The sequence below is a fragment of the Bufo gargarizans genome, chromosome 4 (genome assembly GCF_014858855.1).
Source record: "Bufo gargarizans isolate SCDJY-AF-19 chromosome 4, ASM1485885v1, whole genome shotgun sequence".
Taxonomy (NCBI): domain Eukaryota; kingdom Metazoa; phylum Chordata; class Amphibia; order Anura; family Bufonidae; genus Bufo; species Bufo gargarizans.
This window is the reverse complement of record NC_058083.1, coordinates 337,855,012-337,877,950: the sequence shown is the minus strand read 5'-3', so window position 1 is coordinate 337,877,950 and position 22,939 is coordinate 337,855,012. Positions and strand designations below refer to the sequence as shown.

Sequence of the window (22,939 nt, the reverse complement as noted above, 5' to 3'; positions counted from 1 at the left end):
CTAAAAGTCCCAGCATGATTTCATTGTTATATCCCCAGGGGCCTGGAAAGGTAGAAGAGGGCCCAGCCCAGGAATCACTGAGGCCATGACATTGCCTCCTGGGACCACAGCTCCCAGCAGGCTAATGCTCCGCTGCATATAGTGGGTGGGTGGGGGTTTAGTGGGGATGCCTTCATGGCTTCTTGCAGCGGGGTCCAGGCTGGAATTTGCAATTACAGTTCTCTTTTGAGTGAATAGGCCAGTCACAGTAAATAGGTTCCAAGGCTGGTAACTGTAATCCCTGCACGTTGCGGACCATTATAGGACATGTGAAATGTTCTATCCTCTGTGGGATATATGGATGCGGGAGGCACGACTTCTATGTGCTTTCTGCATCTATATGTCCATTCTACACAAGATGGAAAATGTGACATGTCCTATGCTTCTCTATAAAATGCGGACTGCAGACCCACTTCAGTCAATGGGTCTGCAAAAATATATCTTTCTGATCTGCGGACCACAAAATACATTAGATCTTGTGAATGTAGACTCACAGTGTGAGGGTAAGGGTTCATTCACATGACTGAATGAGTGGTTACGCATCCATTCTGCAATTTGGCGGAATGGGTGCAAACCCATTCATTTCAATGGGGCCGCGTTAGATGCAGACAGCACACAGTGTGCTGGTCGCAACCACTGTTCCATTCCATAGCCCTGCAAAAATATAGAGCATGTCCTAAAATAAGCATTTTTTATAATTGGCCGCCAGTTCTGTTCTACAAATTGTGGAAGGCACATGGGCGGCATCCGTGTTTTGCGGATCCGCGATTCGAGGACTGCAAAACACAGCATGGTTGTGTGAATGCGTCCTAATGGACAGTCACAGGAGGGCCAGAGGACAGGGGTGATGGGTGGGATAAAAAAATAACATACCAAGTCAAGTTCAGCATCAGGCTGGGACAGTGGGCACACAGGCAGACTCCAGTCATCACTTGCTTCCTCCTAATTGCTGGCTAGATGGGAGGCAGAGCTACCTACCGACACAGTGAAGTGGCTCAAGCACAGGCCTAGCTGAGCTCATTTAAAACTCCTCATGATGCTGCCCTAGTGTCCACACCAGGAGGCAGCGCATCCTAGATACAGACTAAAGTTAGATAGTGAGACACAGGTTGCCAGGGGGCCCCTTCCACATGCTGGATGAAGTAATGAACGGTGAAGCGGCCCTGCTTCACCATTACAATCAGCTGTCTGGACGCAAAAACAGCTGAGCTGGAGGGCCCCTGTGCAGCTGAACCGGCTGCACAGGCGGTATGTCCACCCCTGGATTTCTGTATGTTGCTACACGGACTTTCAATTCTGACTAACACAAAACCAGAACACATTTTATTAACATGGTTGCATCACTGAGAAACAACAAAAGCAAAAGAGGGTTAAACTTCAATTACCTTGATTTACCCTGTATTCTCTTAGGTAGCAGTCAAAATATCAGTTACTTAAGCTGTATTACTGCCTTCCACCCACCAGGGTGCTGTGTGCAGTGCTTACAGAGCCGAGGAAAGAGGAGGAGCATTAGCAAAAGACAATCTAAGCTGAGTGTGGAGTATAGCAAGGAATAACTGCCTCCACCAGGGTGTTAGGGGTACTAATAAACACAACAAAAGTAATCAAACACATCTGGCTAGTCAGGACTTTTGCAATATCCATAATGTTTTAATAGCATAATAATGTTAATATTTTCTCTTTTGGTTTGCGCTCTGACTCCCCCGTCTGGCCAATAGGGGAGCAGAAGCCTACCTGCAGCTGCCTGGGTCTCTATGAATGAAACCCAGGCTGCTGCTTAGTATTTCCTATGAAGCCATAGCCTGTAATAGAGCTCCATAGGAAATATGCGATTTTCCCATATATTCCAATGCTAGTGCTTTGGCAATCTAATATGGCATCATCTTATATGGCATCTAATATGGCATCATCTACAAATAAAAGCAGCACAAACCAACTGGGCCAGTTTTGTGTCTTTTGGCTGTGATGGGGGGCTGGGTGACCTTTTGTGACCTTTCAAAAAATGGTTAATAACTCGAAAACGAAAGGAGGTAGAATGGAGATTTAAAAGGCACAAACCAGCACAAACGTAGCACTAACCATCCAGCAAGTTTCATGTCTTTTTGCTGTTGTAGGGGGGCTGGTGATGTCATCATGTTGAAACAAACAGTTGCTATTATCTTTAAAATAAAAGCAGCACAAATGTTAATTTTTGCGGCACAAAACAGCACAAACGTAGCACTAAAGAAACACACTGGAGTTTTTGTTTGTGCTGATTGAAGGGGGGCCAGCTTCGCTCACCTGACGTAAGAATATCCACCTTTTTTGCGGGGAGCGTAAACCCTTTACATTCCAGCTAACGATCCTCATATATCCTAATAAATGAGTTTCTCGACATTATCCTCATTATCCTTTAAAAAAAAACTTAACATGAAAAACAGTTTCCCTCCCTCCCATCCCAACGTTATACTGCAGGTAAATCATCTTCCTCCTCTCCTTCATCGATAGCAATGCGTCTTCCCATTTATATTTCTGCATGACTTCCTTTTTTCTAGACTGCAAAACTAGACATCCCCCCCTTATTTTAAAACGATATGTTGCAACCACAAAACACGTGAAACAAAACACATGTGCATATATGAAGATAAAACCTCAGCGTTTCCCCCCCCCCCCACGTCTGCTCAAAAGGCACTTTCCAAGGTCTATCACCGATACTACACAAAGGATATCAGGCTGCAATCAGCATGTCCCATTAATAGCCTATTAACGAGAAGAGTTCATCTCGATCTGGAGCCCTTTCTCCCAGAACGTGGCTTGCATTTATCCGCCGGGACAAGTTCCCAGTCTCTTCTAGCTCTACCGGCGGGTGGCGAATGTCTCCACTCGGGGCTACTGGAAGTACCTCTGAGGGACTTTCAATGTTATGATGATCCATTCGTCCATTCGCGGCTTCTGGGGCTGCCATCCGATCGGAGAAGTTCTTCTGCTGATTCAGGGTCATGGTAAGTTTTAACCAAGCCTTCCAAGCTGGTTAACCTCAGGATCGCCGGGTATAGTAGCTGAAATTGTACTTGTTTTTTGTAGAGTTCCGAACACTGCTATATTCACGCCTTTTCTTAGCTACTAAAGCTGAGTAGTCAGCAAAAATTAGAACAGTGTGGTCCCTTAATTTTAGAGGTCCTTTGTGAGCCCTAAAGGAGCGCAAGATCGACTCCTTGTCACAGTAGTCAAGAAATTTCATGATTACTTGACGGGGTTTCGGCATGTTGTCTCCAAGTACAGATTTCAGGTGGCTGTCAGGTGGCTAAATTGGACTACAAAACATTGGCCGTAGAAGTGGCTAAATACCTGGCCCCAAACATCAAGGAGACTTTCTCGAATACCCTTTCGCAGTCTCTCCATGAATTACATGATGCGGTGGCGAGACATGACGCCAGCATAGAAGAGTTGGAGCACAGGGTGGCAAATATGGAGGAAGATTTGAGCAGGTCCAACTGTGATTTTCAAGATCTGTACAAACAGAACATTATCCTAAGAGATCGCCTTGAAGACCTGGAAAATAGGTCCAGGCGGAATAACCTGCACATTGTGGGTCTCCCAGAAAGCATTAAGCCGCCAGCACTAAAGAAATCTGCGAAATTGAACTGCCGCAAGCTCTTCACTTAGAAGGGAGGCATCAGTTGGAAAGAGTTCATCGTATTTCACGAGTGGCTGTCAATTGTACAGATTTCCACACCTTTTTGCTTCTGTGCATCTACAGCAGAGCCAATACGATGAACTCTTTCCAACTGATGCCTCTCTTCTAAGTGAAGAGCTTGCGGCAGTTCAATTTCGCAGATTTCTTTAGTGCTGGCGGCTTAAAGGGACACTGACAGGCCCAATTAGCATATTGAGTTATATATATCACAGTACAGGTCATATAAAGTGTATTAGAATCATGTAAGTATCCCCCCTGCCCACCTTATAAATACGGAAATATAAAGTTTTATAACCTGCTTGTCCGGTCTCCAATCTGCCCAAGGGGCGGCGTTTCATCTGAAAATGCGCCCAGCCAGCCGCTCCCAACTGCCATTCTGAAGCCCCGCCCAGCTCATCAATATTCACTTCGCTGGGCGGCGGCTACAACTCTCCAGGTCACGATCCTGCGCATGGGCAATCGAATCCTCCTGGCATCGTTCGTGTGTAATCTTCTGCGCCTGCGCCCCGCCGTGGTTAGATCGCGCCTGCGTACACACCCTGCCTGCGTCCCCGAGATCTTGAAAATCACAGTTGGACCTGCTCAAATCTTCCTCCATATTTGCCACCCTGTGCTCCAACTCCTCTATGCTGGCGTCATGTCTCGCCACCGCATCATGTAATTCATGGAGAGACTGCGAAAGGGTATTCGAGAAAGTCTCCTTGATGTCTGGGGCCAGGTATTTAGCCACTTCTACGGCCAATGTTTTGTAGTCCAATTTAGCCACCTGACTCTCGCTGATGAGTTGTGCCACTTCGATCACTTCATCCTCTTTAGCGTGTTCAGAGTTGCGCCGCTCTTAATTTGCCGTCTGCCGCTCCATAACAAATACCGACCCATGGACCGAGGTCCACTATTGTATAAGGGACTCAGGAGTACTTTCTGGGTCACCTTAAAGCTGTTATATCCGGAGAGCAGGTGAATCTAGGAGGATGGGTGTCCGGAGCTAACTCACTCCACGTCCTGTATCCTAGTGCCGGAACTGGAAGTCCCAGGGTAGACTTTTATTGTGGGAAGTCAAAAGCACACCTATGCAATATTCATGCTGTCTAATCAGCACCTTGATATGCCACACCTGTAAGGTGGGATGGATTATCTCGGCAAAGGAGAAGTGCTCACTAACACAGATTTAGACAGATTTGTGAGCAATATTTGAGAGTAATGGGTCATTTGTGTATGTAGAAAATGTTTCAGATCTTTTAGTTCAGCTCATGCAAAATGGGATCACAACTGAAAATGTTCCATTTAGAGTTTTGGTCAGTGTACTTAGAGACCATAAAACTATGGAAAACTAGTTATTGGTTCCAAATACCAAAATGTCATCCCAAAATAAGTGAATAGAGAATAAGCAGATAATTAAGGCACGTAAAGCAAGTCCTTACATATAACAGTCAGTAACAGATGTTGTAAGCGGTAAATAACTTTCTATGATGAGGACAGCAGCTTCTTCAAGGTCCTTTATAGTACACAGTGTACTAGAAAAATAAAATGGAGCTGTGCTCACCTGACATTCAAAGGTGGACCTCATCCTAGTAAAAAGGGCAGTACAGAAGATGTAGTACCGCACTGTACTGTAAAGAGGAGCTATGAGAACCAGTACAGGTGTTTTAACAGAGAAATGGCCATGTTAATTGGTTGGATCCAAGTCTGAGACACTGTATGTTGAGTCTAGCCTCAACTTCCGATGATCCAGAAGGTCTCCTGGTTCCCTATCATGACAAATAGGCCAGAGGTGAAGATCCCTAGCTGAAGGTATGGACCAAAGTTCTAGCAATCATGAGTTAGTATTTGCTGTCCTGGGTAGATCTGACTGGACTAGATGTCTAATCCTTAAGTATTTATAAAAGTCTTTATGAGAGATTTTGAAGGTATGATGCAAATATTGAAAGTAATGTATTCATCATAAGTTGTGATACCTTATGAATGCCTAGAGCCCTCCATGGGCCCAAATCCAAGTCAGGAATAAGGAGACCAAGAAATAAGGTAATATGTCAAGGATGGGAGTAGGAGAAAGGCAGTTTAGCCAATGGAATCTCTTCCAGTTTTGAATAGCAGCATTTATGAGGAAAGAGTATTGACTGGTAGGGGATGACAGATGGCTAGAAGTTGTTAAATAATACTTTAAAGTAGCAGGGAAAATAAAAGTTGAGTCTACATATACCCAGCGTTTGCTGGTGTTGCCCTCCCACCACTCCCTTGAATATAATGCTTCGATGGCCTGTAAAAAACCCCCACCAAATCCCATGTGCAAGACGAAGCAAACAACCAGTTTACAAGGTCAACAACACTGCTAGCAGTCTCCTCCTCTCTACAGTATCTTTACAGCCCCTTACAAAGTCTGTTTGGTCAGGGGTAATCAAAATGTGGGATCATAACTGCTAGACGGGTGGCAATTTTGGTGTAAATCTTAATGTCCAAATTTAGTAGGTAAATGGGGGACATCTGGGGACTTGCCAGGCTTGGGGAGAGTTACAATGATTGCCTCAAACATTCCTATAAGGAATTTGTTATCCATAGCTTGCTGCAAGGTATTTAATGAATGTGGAGCCAAGATGTAATGAAATTGCCTATAATATGTATTAGGAAACCTGTCGACCCAGTGCCTTGTTCGGTGGCAGAAACCTGATTGCTGATGAGATTTCTACCAAAGTCAGAGGTTTAAATAAAGATTCTAAGTGATACTCTGATAGAGCAGGTAGGTTTAGGGACCCTTTGTAGCTATTTATAGCAGAGTGGCTAGGATGTGGTGAGGGGCCTCTAGCTTATACAAAGATGAATAAAAGGACTTAAACTAATTCGCCATCTTATGTGGATCATATATATTAGCTCCTGAGGATAAACTGTTAAAGAATGAAATCTTGGATATGATAGCTCTCTTTTTGAGTCTGTGAGCCAAAAGTTTAGCAGCTTTGTTATCTTGTAAGTAAGGGCTCTTCTGTTTGACTGCGAGGACCAGTCGCAATGACACTGCAGAAGCCTGGCCCTGTCAATCAAGCAGGAGGCGTTGGAAAAGGAAAGTGGCAGAACTATGGTGTACTGAATAGCTTAGGCCCACCCTCTGTGCAAGTACAGCTAATTAGCATATGACATTAAAGCATTTTTCACAAGATTGCGGCAGTGATTCTATCACATAAAAGGTATGATTATAACATGTGGAGAAACTTACCAGACACTGTGCCCACTTTAAAACTGATTTTGAGGACAGACTTATTTTAGGAAAAGGTGCCACTAACTGCTATTTATTTCCTAAGGCTTCTTGCACACAACTGTATGTATTTTGCGGTCCGCAAAAAAACAGATACACAAAAAAATACGGATGACATCCGTGTTCATTCCGTATTTTGCAGAACGGAATAGCTGGCCCCTAATAGAACAGTACTATCCTTGTCTGCAATGCGGACAATAATAGGAAATGTTCTATTATTTTGCGGAACGGAAATAAGGACATACGGAAACGGAATGCACACAGGGTAACTTCCGTCTTTTTTGCGGACCCATTGAAATGAATGGTTCCGCAAAAAAATAAAACTGATACGGAAAGAAAATAAGTTTGTGTGCATGAGCCCCAATACCGCTTTAAAAACCACTCCCAGACAACAATTACATATCTCTAAATAAACCAAATAAACCCTGGACAATAATTACCTGCATTTGGGATGCTGTCCACAAAAATATGGTATAATGTAAAATAATCTTGGATTAGAACACTCTGCATAATTTTCCAGAATACATTCATTGATATCCTAAAAAGAAAAGAATAGTAGGACCGTTAAAAATGAAAAAAATTATCTAGTCGCATCAGAATACTTTTTTATAGTAAACGTATATAGTTGTTCATATCTAAATTTGTATAAAACAAATGAATATCAGAATTAGGTTCTGTTCACACAACCAGTTTTTAATTATATTATCATAGGAGCAGAACTATGATAATAATGGAAACGTCATTTCCATCTAGTGACAGAAACAAACAGCATCTGACAGACCTCATTGACTATAATGGGGTCGGTAAAGTTTCTGCCGGGTAACCCAGCATTTTAATGGAACAAAATAGCACAGTATTCCTCATATAGTCAATTACTCATCAATGGTGAGCTGTCTCCCAGGTTCCCTTTATTTAGAGGCACAAGGCAGAGCTGTCCCCACTTGTGACCATTAAGGCCCGCACTATCCATCTTCATCAGGACCATCGGTATTTGGGAATCACTCATGCCTGCCATGAGGATAGTGTCACCCTATATGCTGACAAAATGGTCCTCTTTCTTTCTAACCCTGGAACTTCCCTTTCTCATGGCATCAATATTATTAATAATTTTGGTGACTATTTGGGACTACAGGTATGTTGGGACAAATCTGTTTATATACCCTTGAGATGTGGGGGGGGGGGGGAGCTGTTTCCATAAATCTGGTCTCAAGATTGTTTCAGACTTAAAATATTTAGGGGTTGTGATCACTTGATCCCATACTCAGAATATTTAACGCAATGTTGTCCCACTGATGGCTTTTGTCTGTGAAGTTTAGGACATGGATGACGTTACCTTTATCTGTAGCTATAAACTTGGTCAAATTGATTAGACTGCCTAAATGCCTATATACATTTCAACATTTTGAAATTCTGATTCCCAAAAGAATATTTCAACAAAATTCTCTAACCATTTCCTTTGTGTGGGACAACTCTTGCTTCAAACTAAGTTTTGAATCCCTGACCCGGCCTAGGGATAGGGCAGGAATGTCACTTCCAGATTACCATCTCTACTACCTCGTTGGACAGTTGAAATAGCTGTGCTCATGGGTGGATGTTAGTGAGACCTCCTTCAAAGAATCCCATGTGTTCTTACCTGCAATTACCTATATTTTGGCCTATATTGGATGGGGCAGCTTGTGGCGGCCTCACTCATCTTCCACTACACTGATTGGCGGTCCAGGTTTGGAATGAGACAAAAAAAAATAGCAGGTTTCACCAAGGTGATGGCCGAGATGCTCCTATGGGACAACTTATGTTTTCCCCAATTGGGTACATTAGAAGTCAAAGGTCGCTGGAAAGAGGCTGGGATTACAACACCATACTCTCCTACTTGGAAGTACAAGAACATTTTTCACTGACACTAGCAACTTTACAGGTGCTTGCAGCTGAGGCATATGTTGTCTACTCGATCCCCCCTCCCCCAGGACCCAATACATTTCCCTTAGTATACATTCACATGACCGCATAATTTTATCCGCATCCGATCCGCATTTTGCGGTATGGATGCGGATCCATTCATTTCTATGGGCGAATAAAATGTGCGGACAACGTTCAGTATGTTGTCCGCATCCGTGTTTCCGCATTTCTAGTCCGCAAAAATATGAAGCTTGTCCTACTAATGTCCACACAGATCGGTCCGCAGCCCCATTCAAGTCAATGGATACGCAAATTGCGGATGACATACGGAATGGTTTCTGTATGTCATCTGTTTTTTTGTGGATCCATTTACCTATTTTTGAAGGCCTTAATAATTCTTTTTTTTTTCTATCTTTTTTTCTTCTTCTATTTTTTGCGGGACATACGGGACACAAACGGCAATCATTTTGACGCAAAATGCGGACACATGATTCCGTTATTTGCAGACTGCAAAATGGAAAGGATTACACACGGTCGTGTGAATGTACCCTTAATAGGTGTCCTCAGATCCCAGACCTGGTTTAACTCATATACTCATCTCATTTTGAAAAAAAAGAACCGCTTCCTCTAAGAAAATAATAGATAAATGGAAGGCATGGATTCCAACTCTTGTAGACGATGACATTTATTAATTTAAATCACATCTGCAGTTCTTACCCACAATAAATAATAGAATAACACAGCTGTAGATAATTCAGTCTTTTCTAACTCCAGTCCGTCTGTTTAGGAGGGACAGGGTCGTATCCACGGCTTGTCCCAGGTGTCAGTGCCTAAAAGCAGATTTTAAGCACATGCTTTGGATGGGTCCTCCAATTGCTCACTTTTGGAGACATGTAACTGCATTTTGGTCCCCTCATCTTGGGCGATCAGTCTCGTACTCCTGGGGTCTGTCTCTTGGGGGACAATGCCTCTGCTGTACTATTATGTACAACATTTTTTACTGAGCCAGGGATGGAGATGTGAATATAGCCTTAAGACCCATTTTGATATGGATCTCTCCCATTTAAGTACAGAATGAAACCTGCAGAATTTCTACGGGAAACCTACTAACGTTTTGGTCACAGGTTGCCAAAACCTCCTCTCCCAATTCCTGCACAAACCCTTTAAAGTGCCCAAACACCTTCAACATCTGGACTTTATATTATCCAGACTGTTTGGTGGTCATGGGCAGAGTGGATGGATTGCTGATCCCTCCTTTTTCTATTAGTGGACAAATATGTAATTATTCAACCCCCCATTTCTCATGCAAGCAAGCAAACCATAAATGGCATTGCCGCATCCATAAAATTATCCAGATATTTAAAGGGAATTTCAAAACATACCTCAGTAATCTAAATAACTTTTCAGATGTGCGCTTGCCTACTGATTCAAACATACTGTAGTTTACTTCATCTAATCAGTGCCCCCATTCCAGAGAAAATTATGCTTTTATTATATGCAAATTACCTGCTTGGTGCAAGGAGAGCATTATTGCTACACCTAAAGCTCTGTTCTATTTGGCTGTTGGCTCCTTCTCTCCTCAGTTTTGAGTGTATTCTTGGCTCAGACATGGGCACATACGCAGTACAGGCCTGTGCTTGCTGTGCAGAAGAAGTCTGTACTGCACATGTGCCAATGACGTCTCTCCACACCCAAAAGAAATGGATGTCGGCATCAGCAAGACTTGATACCGACCTCGTCTCTTGCCGATGTAGAGCAACGTCATTGGCGCATCTACAATATTTATTTTACTTACTTATATAGTGCTTCTATGTGCTGCAGTGCTTTACAGACATATATATATATATTACTTGTTGTCCTTGGAAGAGCTCACAAACTTAGTTCCCCATCAGTATGTCTTGTAGCAGGAACCAGAAAACCTGGAGGACATCCGGAAAACATACAAACTGCATGCAGATGTCCTTGGGAGCAGAGCTTTAGATGTATATAATAAAAGCATCAATTTCTCAGGAATGGGGCCACTGATCGAGATGCGGCAAATTGAGTTTGAATCAGTAAGCAAGCGCACATCTTAAAGTCACTTGGTTTACTACGGATGTATGCGGTGACAGATTCCCTATAAACTCTATAAAATGCAATCCAATGCCAGAATTCTTTTTGGTCACCTTGTCTCCCTCAAAAAAATGTAATAAGAAAAAAAGGATCAAAAAGTTGCATGTATCCTAAAATGGCATCAATAAAAACTAAAGATTGGCCCACAAACAAAATCCCTCACAAAACTCAGTGAAGAGAATAAATGGGTGTAAAAATAATAAACATCTCGTTAAATATTTCCCTTTAGCATTCTTCATTATTCTTCGTCTTCTGCATTGTTGTTTACAAATGCACATGATGGTACATTGTTCACAGGGACAAGATGTTCAGCGGGTCACAGCATGCTGTACTTACTGTATGTGACTAGATTGTTATGTCACAACAGGCCCATGAATGGCCACTTTATTTATGTGATCACTCAGGAGTGTAAATCAAATGGGGTACACAAGCAACGGCAGCAAATTAACAGTAAGGAATTCCACAGGTACAGTAAGTATAATCAGAATTTTAATAATTTGTCAGAATTTTTTTTTTTCATTCTTAGAATATACAATTGCAAGAAAAAGTATGTGAACCCTTTGGAATGATATGGATTTCTGCACAAATTGGTCATAAAATGTGATCTGATCTTCATCACAACAATAGACAATCACAGTCGGCTTAAACTAATAACACGCAAAGAATTAAATGTTACCATGTTTCTATTGTATCCTATTAATTACTTATCAGGTCTGCACCTATGGGTTGGTCATTGTACCATACATTATCTGTTTTTTCCCATATCTGCAGTAACTTTATTGATAGACTATTATATGTTGTGACCAGTGTGTCCGTCCAGGGTGGCGCTCGTTTTCTTTTCCCCTGCTCCCTTACCCTGTCCTTGGCATTCACTATATGTGTGTTTTTTATCATGAATTTAATATAAGTGTATATATTTTTCTAATCATTGGTACTCTAAGCTCTTTTCTTCTGTTTTCTGCCGTTATGCTCGGAGCTTGTACCGAGTTATTTTCTTTCGGGTGTCCCCCTATATTTATTTATTATACGGGCATTGCCCTTGCTATATAGGCTGGGGGACTTCTGGGGTCGTTCTCTTCTCTTTCATGTTTCTATTGAACACACCATGTAAACATTCACAGCGCAGGTGGAAAAAGTATGTGAACCCCTAGACTAATTACATCTCAAAGAGCTAATTGGAGTGAGGTGTCAGCCAACTGGGGTCTAATCAATGAGATGAGATTGGAGATGTTGGTTACAGCTGCCCTGCCCTATAAAAAAAACACACCAGTTCTGGGTTTGCTTTTCACAAGAAGCATTACCTGATTTGAATAATGTATCGCACAAAAGGGCTCTCAGAAGACCTACAATTAAGAATTGTTGACTTGCATAAAGCTGGAAAGGGTTATAAAAGTATCTCCAAAAGCCTTGCTGTTCATCAGTCCATGGTAAGACAAATTGTCTATAAATGGAGAAAGTTCAGTACTGCTGCTACTCTCCCTAGGAGTGGACGTCCTGTAAAGATGACTGCAAGAGCACAGCACAGACTGCTCAATGAGGTGAAGAAGAATCCTAGAGTGTCAGCTAAAGACTTACAAAAGTCTCTGGCATATGCCAACATCCATGTTAACGAATCTACGATACGTAAAACACTAAACAAGAATTGATTTCATGGGAGGATACCACAGTGAAAGACACTGCTATCCCAAAAAAACATTGCTGCACGTTTACAGTTTGCACAAGAGCACCTGGATGTTCCACAGCAGTACTGGCAAAATATTCTGTGGACAGACAAAACCAAAGTTGAGTTGTTTGGAAGAAACACACAACACTATGTGTGCAGAAAAAGAGGCACAGCACACAAACATCAAAACCTCATCCTAACTGTGAAGTATGGTGGTGGGGACATCATGGTTTGGGACTGCTTTGCTGCGTCAGGGCCTGGACGGATTGTCTGAAGCAGAGAGAAGATACCAGGACCACACAGAGGAGAAGCCAGCTGCTGCATATGGTACCAGGACCAGGTGAGCTGCGGCCAAAATGTAGCTTCGCTTGTGTTGGCTGGTAATGTCATAGCCAGACCCTTATATCTGATATTTAAAGGACTCCATAAATGACAGGGAATGGATTGGCGCATAGCAAATGTTGAGCCAATATTCAAAAAGGGTCCAAAACCAGAGCCCGGAAGCTATAGGCCAGTAAGTTTAACATCTGTTGAGGGTAAACTGTCTGAAGATGCTATTTTGGAGTACACCTCAATGAGAATAAGCAAATAACACCATATACGCATGGTTTCATGAGGGATCGGTCATGTCAAACTAATTTAATCAGTTTCAATGAGGAGGTAAGTTCTAGACTAGACCGCGGCGAATCAATGGATGTCATATATCTGGACTTTTCCAAAGCATTTGACACTGTACAACATAAAAGGTTATTATATAAAATGAGAATGCTTGGACTGGGAGAAAATATCTGTATGTGGGTAATTAACTGGCTCAGTGATAGAAAACAGAGGGTGGTTATTAATGGTACACACTCAGATTGGGTCACTGTCACTAGTGGAGTATCTCAGGGGTCAGTACTGGACCCTATTCTCTTCAATATATTTATTAATGATCTTGTAGAAGGCTTGCACAGTAAAATATAAATTTTTGCAGATGGCACTAAACTGTGCAAAGTATTTAACACGGAAGAAGACAGTATACTGCTACAGAGGGATCTGGATAGATTGGAGGCTTGGGCAGAGAAGTGGCAGATGAGGTTTACACTAACAAATGTAAGGTTATGCACATGGGAAGTAATAATGCAAGTCACCCGTACATACTAAATGGTAAAACACTGAGTAACAATGACATGGAAAAGGACCTAGGAGTGTTGGTGAACCGCAAACTAAGCTGTAGAAAACAGTGTCAGGCAGCTGCTGCCAAGGCCAATAAGATAATGGATTGCATCAAAAGGGGCATAGATGCCCATGATGAGAACATAGTCCTGCCACTTTACAAATCACTAGTCAGCCCACACATTGAGTACTGTGTACAGTTCTGTGCTCCTGTGAACAAGGCAGACATAGCAGAGCTGGAGAGGGTTCAGAGGAAGGCAACTAAAGTAATACCTGAAATGGGTGGACTACAGTACCCTGAAAGATTATCAAAATTAGGGTTATTCACTTTAGGCTACTTTCACACCTGCGTTCGGTGAGGATTTGTCTTGTATCTGCACAGATGGATCCGCACCGATAATACAAACACTTGTATCCGTTCAGAACGGATCCGTTTGCATTATTCTTTAAAAAATAAAGTCGAAGTCAAAACGGATCTGTCTTGACCTGCATTGAAAGTCAACAGTTGTGTCAGTGAAAACGGATCCGTCCCCATTAACTTACATTGTAAGTCAGATTGGAGACCAAACGCAGCTAAACTGATGCATTCTGAACAGATCCTTATCCATTCGGAATGCATTGGGGCTGAACTGATTCATTTTGGGCCGCTTGTGAGAGCCCCGAAACGGATCTCACAAGCGGACCCAGAAACGCCAGTGTGAAAGTAGCCTTAGAAAAAAGACGTACTATGCACAAATATATCAGGGGTCAGTACAGAGATCTCTCCCATTATCTATTTGTCCCATCGTCACAGTCCTGGGGATATCCTCTGCGTCTGGCGAAAAGAAGGATTGTACACAAACATAGAAGAGGATTCTTTACGGTAAGAGCAGTGAGACTATGGAACTCTCTGCCTGAGGAGATGGTTATTGTGAGTTCAAGAGGGGCCTGGATGTATTTCTGGAGCGTAATAATATTACAGGCTATAGCTACTAGAGAGGGGTTGTTGATCCAGGGAGTTATTCTAATTGTCTGATTAGAGGGAAAAACTCCTCCCCGGCTCCAAAATGAGGAAAATTGTCTTCTACCTCAGTTTTTTTTTGCCTTCCTCTGGATCAACTTGCAGGATAACAGGCTGAACTGGATGGAGAGATGTCTTTTTCAGCCTTATAAACTATGTTACTATGTAAGGCTTCTTTTACACTAGCCTTTTTACTGTATCTGGCAGGGTTCAGCCAAAACGCTTCCGTTACTGATAATACAACCATCTGCATCCGTTATGAACGGATCCGGTTATATTATCTTTAACATTCCCAAGACGGATCCGTCATGAACTCCATTGAAAGTCAATAAAGGACGGATCAGTTTTCTATTGTGGCAGAGAAAACGGATCCGTCCCCACTGACTTGCATTGGGGTCACGCCGGATCCGTCTTGCTCTGCATCCCAGGATGGAAAGCAAACTACAACATGTTGAGGTTTGCTCTCCGGTATGGGAATGCAACTAAACAGAACGGAATGCATTTTGGAGCATTCAGTTCTGTCTCCACTGACAATGAATGGGGACAAAACTGAAGCTTTTTTTTCCCAGTATTGAGCCCTTATGACTGATCTCAAAACCGGAAAACTAAAACGCTAGTGTGAAAGTAGCCTTATGTTAATCTTTCCTGTGATATCACCTAAAATGCAATGTAGTAAATCAACTGGGATTCTTATTTCAAGCTTGACTTGTACAAACTCCAGAATTTGATGCCAATACCTTACAACTTTGGGCTTAACCAGACAAGGTGTATCCAGTCTGCCCCTTCCTAATTACATTTAGGACAATTATCTTTATCCCTTAATTTCATTATCTTCAACTTGTTGGGGGTTAGTCAGAGCCTATGCATAATTCTACACCGAGTCATTCTTTGATCCATATTCGATAAACATTAAGAGATAACTTACCTATATCTTCAACCATTCCTCATCAGAAATAGAAGCACCATCTTTGTCCAACTTCCACTTAAGGGAAGGACACAGACTGGAGTACCATCCCACCTGGTCAATGGCCGATATAGCTTAGAGGTAGCTCCTTTAACAGTATTAGTTTCAATAATATCCTCAGAACACTGGACTGAATTAAAACTATATTAAAGGGGTTGTGTCACTTCAGCAAATAGCATTTATCATGTAAAGAAATGTAATACAAGGCACTTACTAATGTATTGTGATTGTCCATATTGCTTCCTTTGCTGGATTCATTTTTCCATCACATTATACACTGCTCATTTCCATGGTTACAACCACCCTGTAATCCATTAGCGGTGGTCGTGCTTGCACACTATAGGGAAAAGCACTTTTTCGTAAAGTGTGCAAGCACGGCCACCACTGCCGTACTGCAGGGAGGTCGCAACCATGGAAACGGGCAGTATATAATGTGCTGAAAAAATGAATCCAGCCAGTAAGGGAAGCAATACGGATAATAACAATACATTAGTAAGTGCCTTGTATTAACTTTTTCTACGTGATAAATGCCACTTGCTGAAGTGAGACAACAGTTTAAGCCTTCTTAACATAGTGAAAGGTGGTTTTAAAAGGGTTGCCCCACAAAAAATATTCTGCAGTTTTCAAACCGCACCGAGATATGAATATTTTTGTAATTGTATATAATGAAATATTTAGTATAGCCACTGAGTTATTCAATAAAATGTATCTGTACCTGCTGTTTGTTGTTGTTCTTATTTCTTTGTCAACCTCGCTGACATGGATACATGCTCAGGGAGGGAGCTTTAGACTGTGGACACAGCAACGCTTTAACTACTGCGCATGCGCCGGCGAAAGCCCACTTGCCGAAGGTTCCGTGCCATTATCCGTCGCATGCGCAGTAAAGAGATGCCGTGCCCACAATGTGCATCGCAGAGTGCATGCCCTGGCCCAGCGAGGTAGTGCGCAGGTTCTTGGCCGGACTGAAGGATGACGCAAGGGAATAGAAGGGCGGGCATAGGCAGTCAGTGACAGGCCAGCCCAGATAGAAGGCAGGGACAGTTCATTGGTGTCCCTGCCTTCTAAATCACTGCATACAAAGCGCTCAGCAAGCGCTGTGTATACAGATCAGGAAGCACTATGTGCTTCCTGTCCCGGCCCAGTGGTCATGTGACTGCCGGGGTTAGTAGAGTGCAGGAGCTGTTAGGTCTTCCACAGACCTCAATCAGCCCTGCACTCAGGCTGTACAGCACTGTATATACTGCTGTACAGCCTCTCTGGGGGCTGTATTTCCCCTGCAACTGGGGCTACTATGTCAGGAGAAATCAATCGCGGAGGAAGGGGGAAAGTGAAGGCAAATATCCCCCAGAGGGGGAAGCAAAGTGTAAAATAAAATAAAAATAAAAAAAAGGTTTAAATAAATAAAATAGACATATTTGGTATTGCCATGTCCGTAACCACTGGCTCAATAAATATATCACATTATCCAACTTGCCTGATAAACACCATAAAATAAAAAAAAACTGGAAAAAACAAAACAAAAATAAACTGTAAAAAAAAAAAAAAAAAAAAAATAAGATTTGTCACCTTACATCACAAAAATGGCAACACCAATCAAACGGTCACCTCATCCCACAAAAAATGAGACCCTACCTAAGGCAATCAGTCAAAAAAAATAATAAAAAATTTGACTTTCAGACAATGGTGACACTATAATATGTTTTTTTTTCTTCAAAACTGCTTCAAAGTGAAATAAATAAAAAAAGTAGACAAATTAGGTATAGCTGTATCCGTAAAAAAACACCTTAAAATAAATAAAATAAAAACAGTTCCCAAAAAAAGTGCAACAACAAGCGATCAAAAAGGCGTATGCCCCCCAAAATAGTAGCAATGAAACCGTCACCTCATCCTGCAAAAAATTAGATCCTAACTAAGACAATTGGTCAAAAAATAAAAAAGCTATGGCTCTTAAACTATGGAGATATATTTTTTGGTTTCAAAAAGGCTATTATTCTGTAAAACTTAAATAAGAAGTATATATATTAGGTATTGCCATGTCCGTAACGATCAGCTCTATAAAAATGTCACATGACCTAACCCTCAGGTGAATGCTGTAAAAATAAATAAAAACTGTGCTAAAAAAAACTATTTTTTGGTCACCTTGCCCCATAAATTGAAATAATGAAAGATCAAAAAGTCCCATATACCCAAAAATGATACTAATAAAAAAAGTCAACTCTTCCTGCAAAAAACGAGTCCATGCACAAGACAATCTGCAGACAAATAAAAATAAAATCTGAAAATGGAGACCAAAAAAAATTTTTTTTTAAAAGAAAAACAAACAAAGAAAGTAGACATATTTGATATCATTGCGTCCGTAACTACTTGGTCTATAAAAATAGCACATGATCTACCCTGTCAGATGAATGTTGTAAAAAATAAAAACAATGCCATTTTTTGTTACCTTGCCTCCCCCAAAAACTTAATATAGAGCAATAAAAAAATTATATGTACCCCAAAATAGTACCAATAAAACTGGCACATTATCCCCTAGTTTCCAAAATGGGGTCACTACATATTGGGTATAACCACGTCCGTAACGATCTTCTCTATAAAACTGTCACATGACCTAACCCCTTAGGTGAATGCTGTAAAAATAAATAAATAAAAACTGTGCTAAAATAACCAATTTTTTGGTCACCTTGCCCCATAAAGAGTTATAATGAATGATCAAAAAATCATATGCACCCAAAAATACAACCAATAAAACTGGCACCTTATCACCTAGTTTCCAAAATGGGGTTACTTTTTGGGAGTTTCTACTGTAAGGGTGCATCAGGAGGGCTTCAACTGGGACATGGTATCAAAATACCAGTTCAGGTAAATATGCCTTCTAAAAACCATACGGCGCTCCTTTTCTTCTGCATCCTGCCGTGTGCCCTTACATCAGTTTACGACCACGTGGCGTGTTTCTGTAAACCGCAGAACCAAGGTAATAAATAGTGAGTTTTTAACCCTCAATGTGCTAAAGAAAAAAAATGAATTAAAATGGAAAATCTGCCAGTGAAATTTAGAAATGTCATCTCCATTTTCCTTTAATTCTTGTGGAACACCTAAAGGGTTAGCAAATTTAGTAAAATCAGTTTCGAGTAACTTGAGGGATGTCGTTTCTATGAAGGGGTCATTTTTTGGGTGGTATCCACTATGTAAGCCCCACAAAGTGACTTCAGACCTGAACTGTTCCTTAAAAAGTGGGTTTTGGAAATTGCTTCTAATATTTTAAGCTTTCTAATGTCCTAAAAAAATAAAATTACATTTCCAAAATGATGCCAACATAAAGTAGACATATGGGGAATGTTAAGTAATAAATATTTTATGAGGTATCACTTTCTGTTTTAAAAGCAGAAAAACAAATTTTAAAAATTGCACATTTTTCAAAATTTTTGGTAAATGTTTGATTATTTTAAAAATAAAGGTGAAATATATCAACTCAAATTTACCACCGTCATGAAGAACAATGTGTCATAAGAAAACAATCTCAGAATGGTTTGGATAAGTAAAAGTGTTCCAAAGTTATTACCACATAATGTGACATGTCAGATTAGGCTCTGTGAGGAAGGGGGAAATGGCCCGTTTGTGAAGTGGTTAAATGTAGTTTTTTTCCAGCTTCTGCAAGTGTAAAGAAAAAGACAAAGGTACTATTACAATCATGTATAGGTGTGCTATAGGACAGTGTAAGGTGACAGACTCCGTTTAAATCATTTTACATGCATTAGAATTTTTTTTTTTCAAGGTAAAGCAAAAAACAAAACAGCAGATAAAAGTGTGGCCAATATCTGCTCTGTCCTGTGGAAAACTGTCTAAACTGCTGCTCGCCATAGACTGGAAGGCATCAATAGTGTGAGCGGTATCTGCTCATTTCTATTGAAGACCTAATCCTGTTGATTGACAGGGCCAGCGAGCGCTCTCCTCCTCCGGCTGGCCCTGTCTGCAATTCAAATCCCGTGCCTGCACCTTACGTGTCTTCATTCGGCGCAGGCGCTCTGAGAGAAGGACGCTCGCTTCCTCAGCACTTCCTCAGTGCGCCTGCGCCGATTACATCTTCTCTTTCGGGTTTAGCGGTGACATCATCGGCGCAGGCGCACTGAGGGAGTGCTGAATAAGCGAGCGTCCTTCTCTCAGAGCGCCTGCGCCGAATGAAGACACGTAAGGTGCAGGCGCGGGATTTGAATTGCAGACAGGGCCAGCCGGAGGAGGAGAGTGCTCGCTGGCCCTGTGAATCAACAGGAGGAGGGGGCGTTTTTTTAAAAGGAGGATGCGGTGGCTACCAGCAAGTAGACGCCCTACTTGCTGGTATTGAAGTCATTTGTATATTTTAAAAACTCGATTTTTAATGAAACGAAGCCACAGAACAACGTAAGAGCCCTATATAGGGAATAGTCGTACAATAAGGATTTTAATATGCCCAAAAATGAAAAAAAAAAAAAAAGTTTTGGGGGGTGACAGAAGCCCTTTAATGCTAAAATCAGCCAACAATGACAGACGGTTGTAAACTGCAGTCTTTTGGATATATTTAACCCTTTCACCAAGGGTCATTGATGCCCTAGTGTCCAGGTCAAAATTTACAAATCTGACATGCGTCACTTTATGTGGTAATAGCTTTGGAACACTTACGTATCCAAGCCATTCTGAGATTGTTTACTCGTGACACATTGTACATCATGATAGTCATATATTTGAGTCAATATATTTCACCTTTATTTATGAAAAAATCCAAAATGTACCCCAAATTTTGAAAAATTCACAATTTTCCAAATTTCAATTTCTCTGCTTCTAGAACAGAAAGTGATACCTAATAAAATATTTATTACTTAACATTCCCCAAACGTCTACTTTATGTTGGCATCGTTTTGGAAATGTAATTTTATTTTTTTAGGCTTAGAAGTTTAGAAGCAATTCTTAAAATGCTTAAGAAAATTTCCAAAACCCACTTTTTAAGGACCAGTTCAGGTCTGAAGTCACTTTGTGGGGCCTACATAGTGGATACCCCCATAAATGACCCCATTGTAGAAACTACACCCCTCAAGTTACTCAAAACTGATTTTACAAATGTTAAACCATTAGGTGTTCCACAAGAATTAAAGGAAATGGAGATTACATTTCTAAATTTAACTTTTTTGGCAGATTTTCTATTTTATTCAATTTTTTTTTTCTTTAACACATTGAGGGTTAACAGCCAAACAAAACTCAATATTTATTACCCTGATTCCGCGGTTTACAGAAACACCCCACATGTGGTCGTAAACTGCTGTACGGGCACACGGCAGGGCGCAGAAGGAAAGGAATGCCATACGGTTTTTGGAAGGCAGATTTTGCTGGATTGGTTTTCTGAACGCCATATGCTTTTTATTTTTCTGCCGATCGTCTTGTGTAGGGGCTCGTTTTTTGCAGAAAGTTTTGAGGTTTTTATTGGTACCATTTTTGGGTACATAGGATTTATTGATCATTCATTATTACACTTTATGGGGCAAGGTGACCCAAAAATTGGCTGTTTTGGAACAGTTTTCATTTATTTATTTTTACAGCGTTCATCTGAGGAGTTAGGTCATGTGATAGTTTTATAGAGAAAATCGTTACGGACGTGGCAATACCTAATATATATACTTTTTCTTATTTATTTAAGTTTTACACAATAATAGCATTTCTGAAACAAAAAAAAAATATGTTTTAGCGTCTCCATAGTCTGAGAGCCATACCTTTTTTTATTTTTTGGGCAATTGTCTTAAACAGGGTATCATTTTTTGCTGGATGAGGTGACGGTTTGATTGGTACTATTTTGGGGGTCATAAGCCTTTTTGATCGCTCGCTGGTGCACTTTTTGTGATGTAAGGTGACAAAAATAGCTTTTTGGGCACAGTTTTTTTAATGGTGTTTATCAGACGGGGTCTATCATGTGATATATTTATAGAGACTGTCGTTACGGACGCAGTGACACCTAATATGTTTATTTTATTTTTTAATTTTTTTTATAGGAAAAGGCAATTTCTTGTTTTAATTTACATTTTTTTTTTTTTTTTTTTTTTTTTATTTTCACTTTCTTTTTTTATCAAGTCCCTCTTGGATCATGAAGATCCAGTGGGGCTGATGGCTGTACTATACTTTGCAATGCTCTTGCATTGCAAAGTATAATACTATTAGATGCCCTGTAGGTGGCAACAGCGGACGCTTTTGCAAAGCGTCTGGTTGCCATGGCAGCCATCGGGTGCTGCCATCGCAGCGCGGCAGCCCCGTTTGTTGAGAGAGGGCGCTCCCTCCCTCTATTAACCTCATGGATGCCGCAACTGCGGCATCTATGGGGTTACAGCAGAGTGTCAGCATAGAGCTGACACTCTGCTGATGGCGGCAGCTCAGGAATGGAGCCGCCGCCATCACACACAGCAGGGGGACCGGGGGCAGAGCTGGAAAGAGGGGGGGGGATGTACGGCCTATCTGGCAGAACACAAGCAACATTGAGGGAAGCTGGGGCAGGAGGGGCGGGGAGGGGGCGGAGGACCACAACAGGAGATGAGCGGCAGGTGGACACAAGGGGGCTTGGCGCACAGATCGGGGGGCACGAGGACACTATCTGATTTCAGGCTCTGATCTGCAGAGCGCAGATCAGAGCCTGAAACCGGCATTTTAACACTGCCGTGATCTGATTGGTTAGTCTGCACAGACTAACCAATCGGATCGATTTCCGGCAAGGGGCCACTCTGATTGGTCCCTTGCCAGCATTACTGGACTGTATGCTGTCCGTGACAGCAGCAGTGCAGGGGCAGAAGCTTTAATCCAAGCGCTTTGCAGTGCTTGGATTAAAGAGCTGGTTTGACATTTATAGATGTGATAGCTGCATGGGGCATGTGCAAATATCACGTATATAAACGTATTGCAGTTGTGAAGAGGTTAAAAAGTGTTACACAAAGGAAACCAGTCATCAACTTTATGCTGCCCATACTAATGGCAGTATAAACTAGAGACAGCAAGATGATTTAAGCAGTCTGTCATTTATAAGTTAAAAGTAAGTGGTTGCCGATAACCAACATCACAATCATTGCAGACTAGGCCTGGAAAAGAGTCCCGGCTATTGCTGATGACTGACAGTCTTCTACCTAGTTTTCTCCCTTTCTGTCTAGGAGAGAACTGCCAGTCATAAGCAGATAGGTGAGAGAGCA

At 41.5% G+C, this 22,939-nt stretch overlaps 1 protein-coding gene across 1 annotated transcript in view; it reads right to left on the bottom strand.

Moving 5' to 3' along the window:
• Window positions 1-22,939, bottom strand: part of UST (uronyl 2-sulfotransferase) — a 398,475-nt gene that overhangs the window by 32,481 nt on the left and 343,055 nt on the right. The window contains 1 exon segment of the mRNA XM_044291484.1: window positions 7,400-7,497. Within this exon segment, the coding sequence (XP_044147419.1) occupies window positions 7,400-7,497 (98 nt within the window).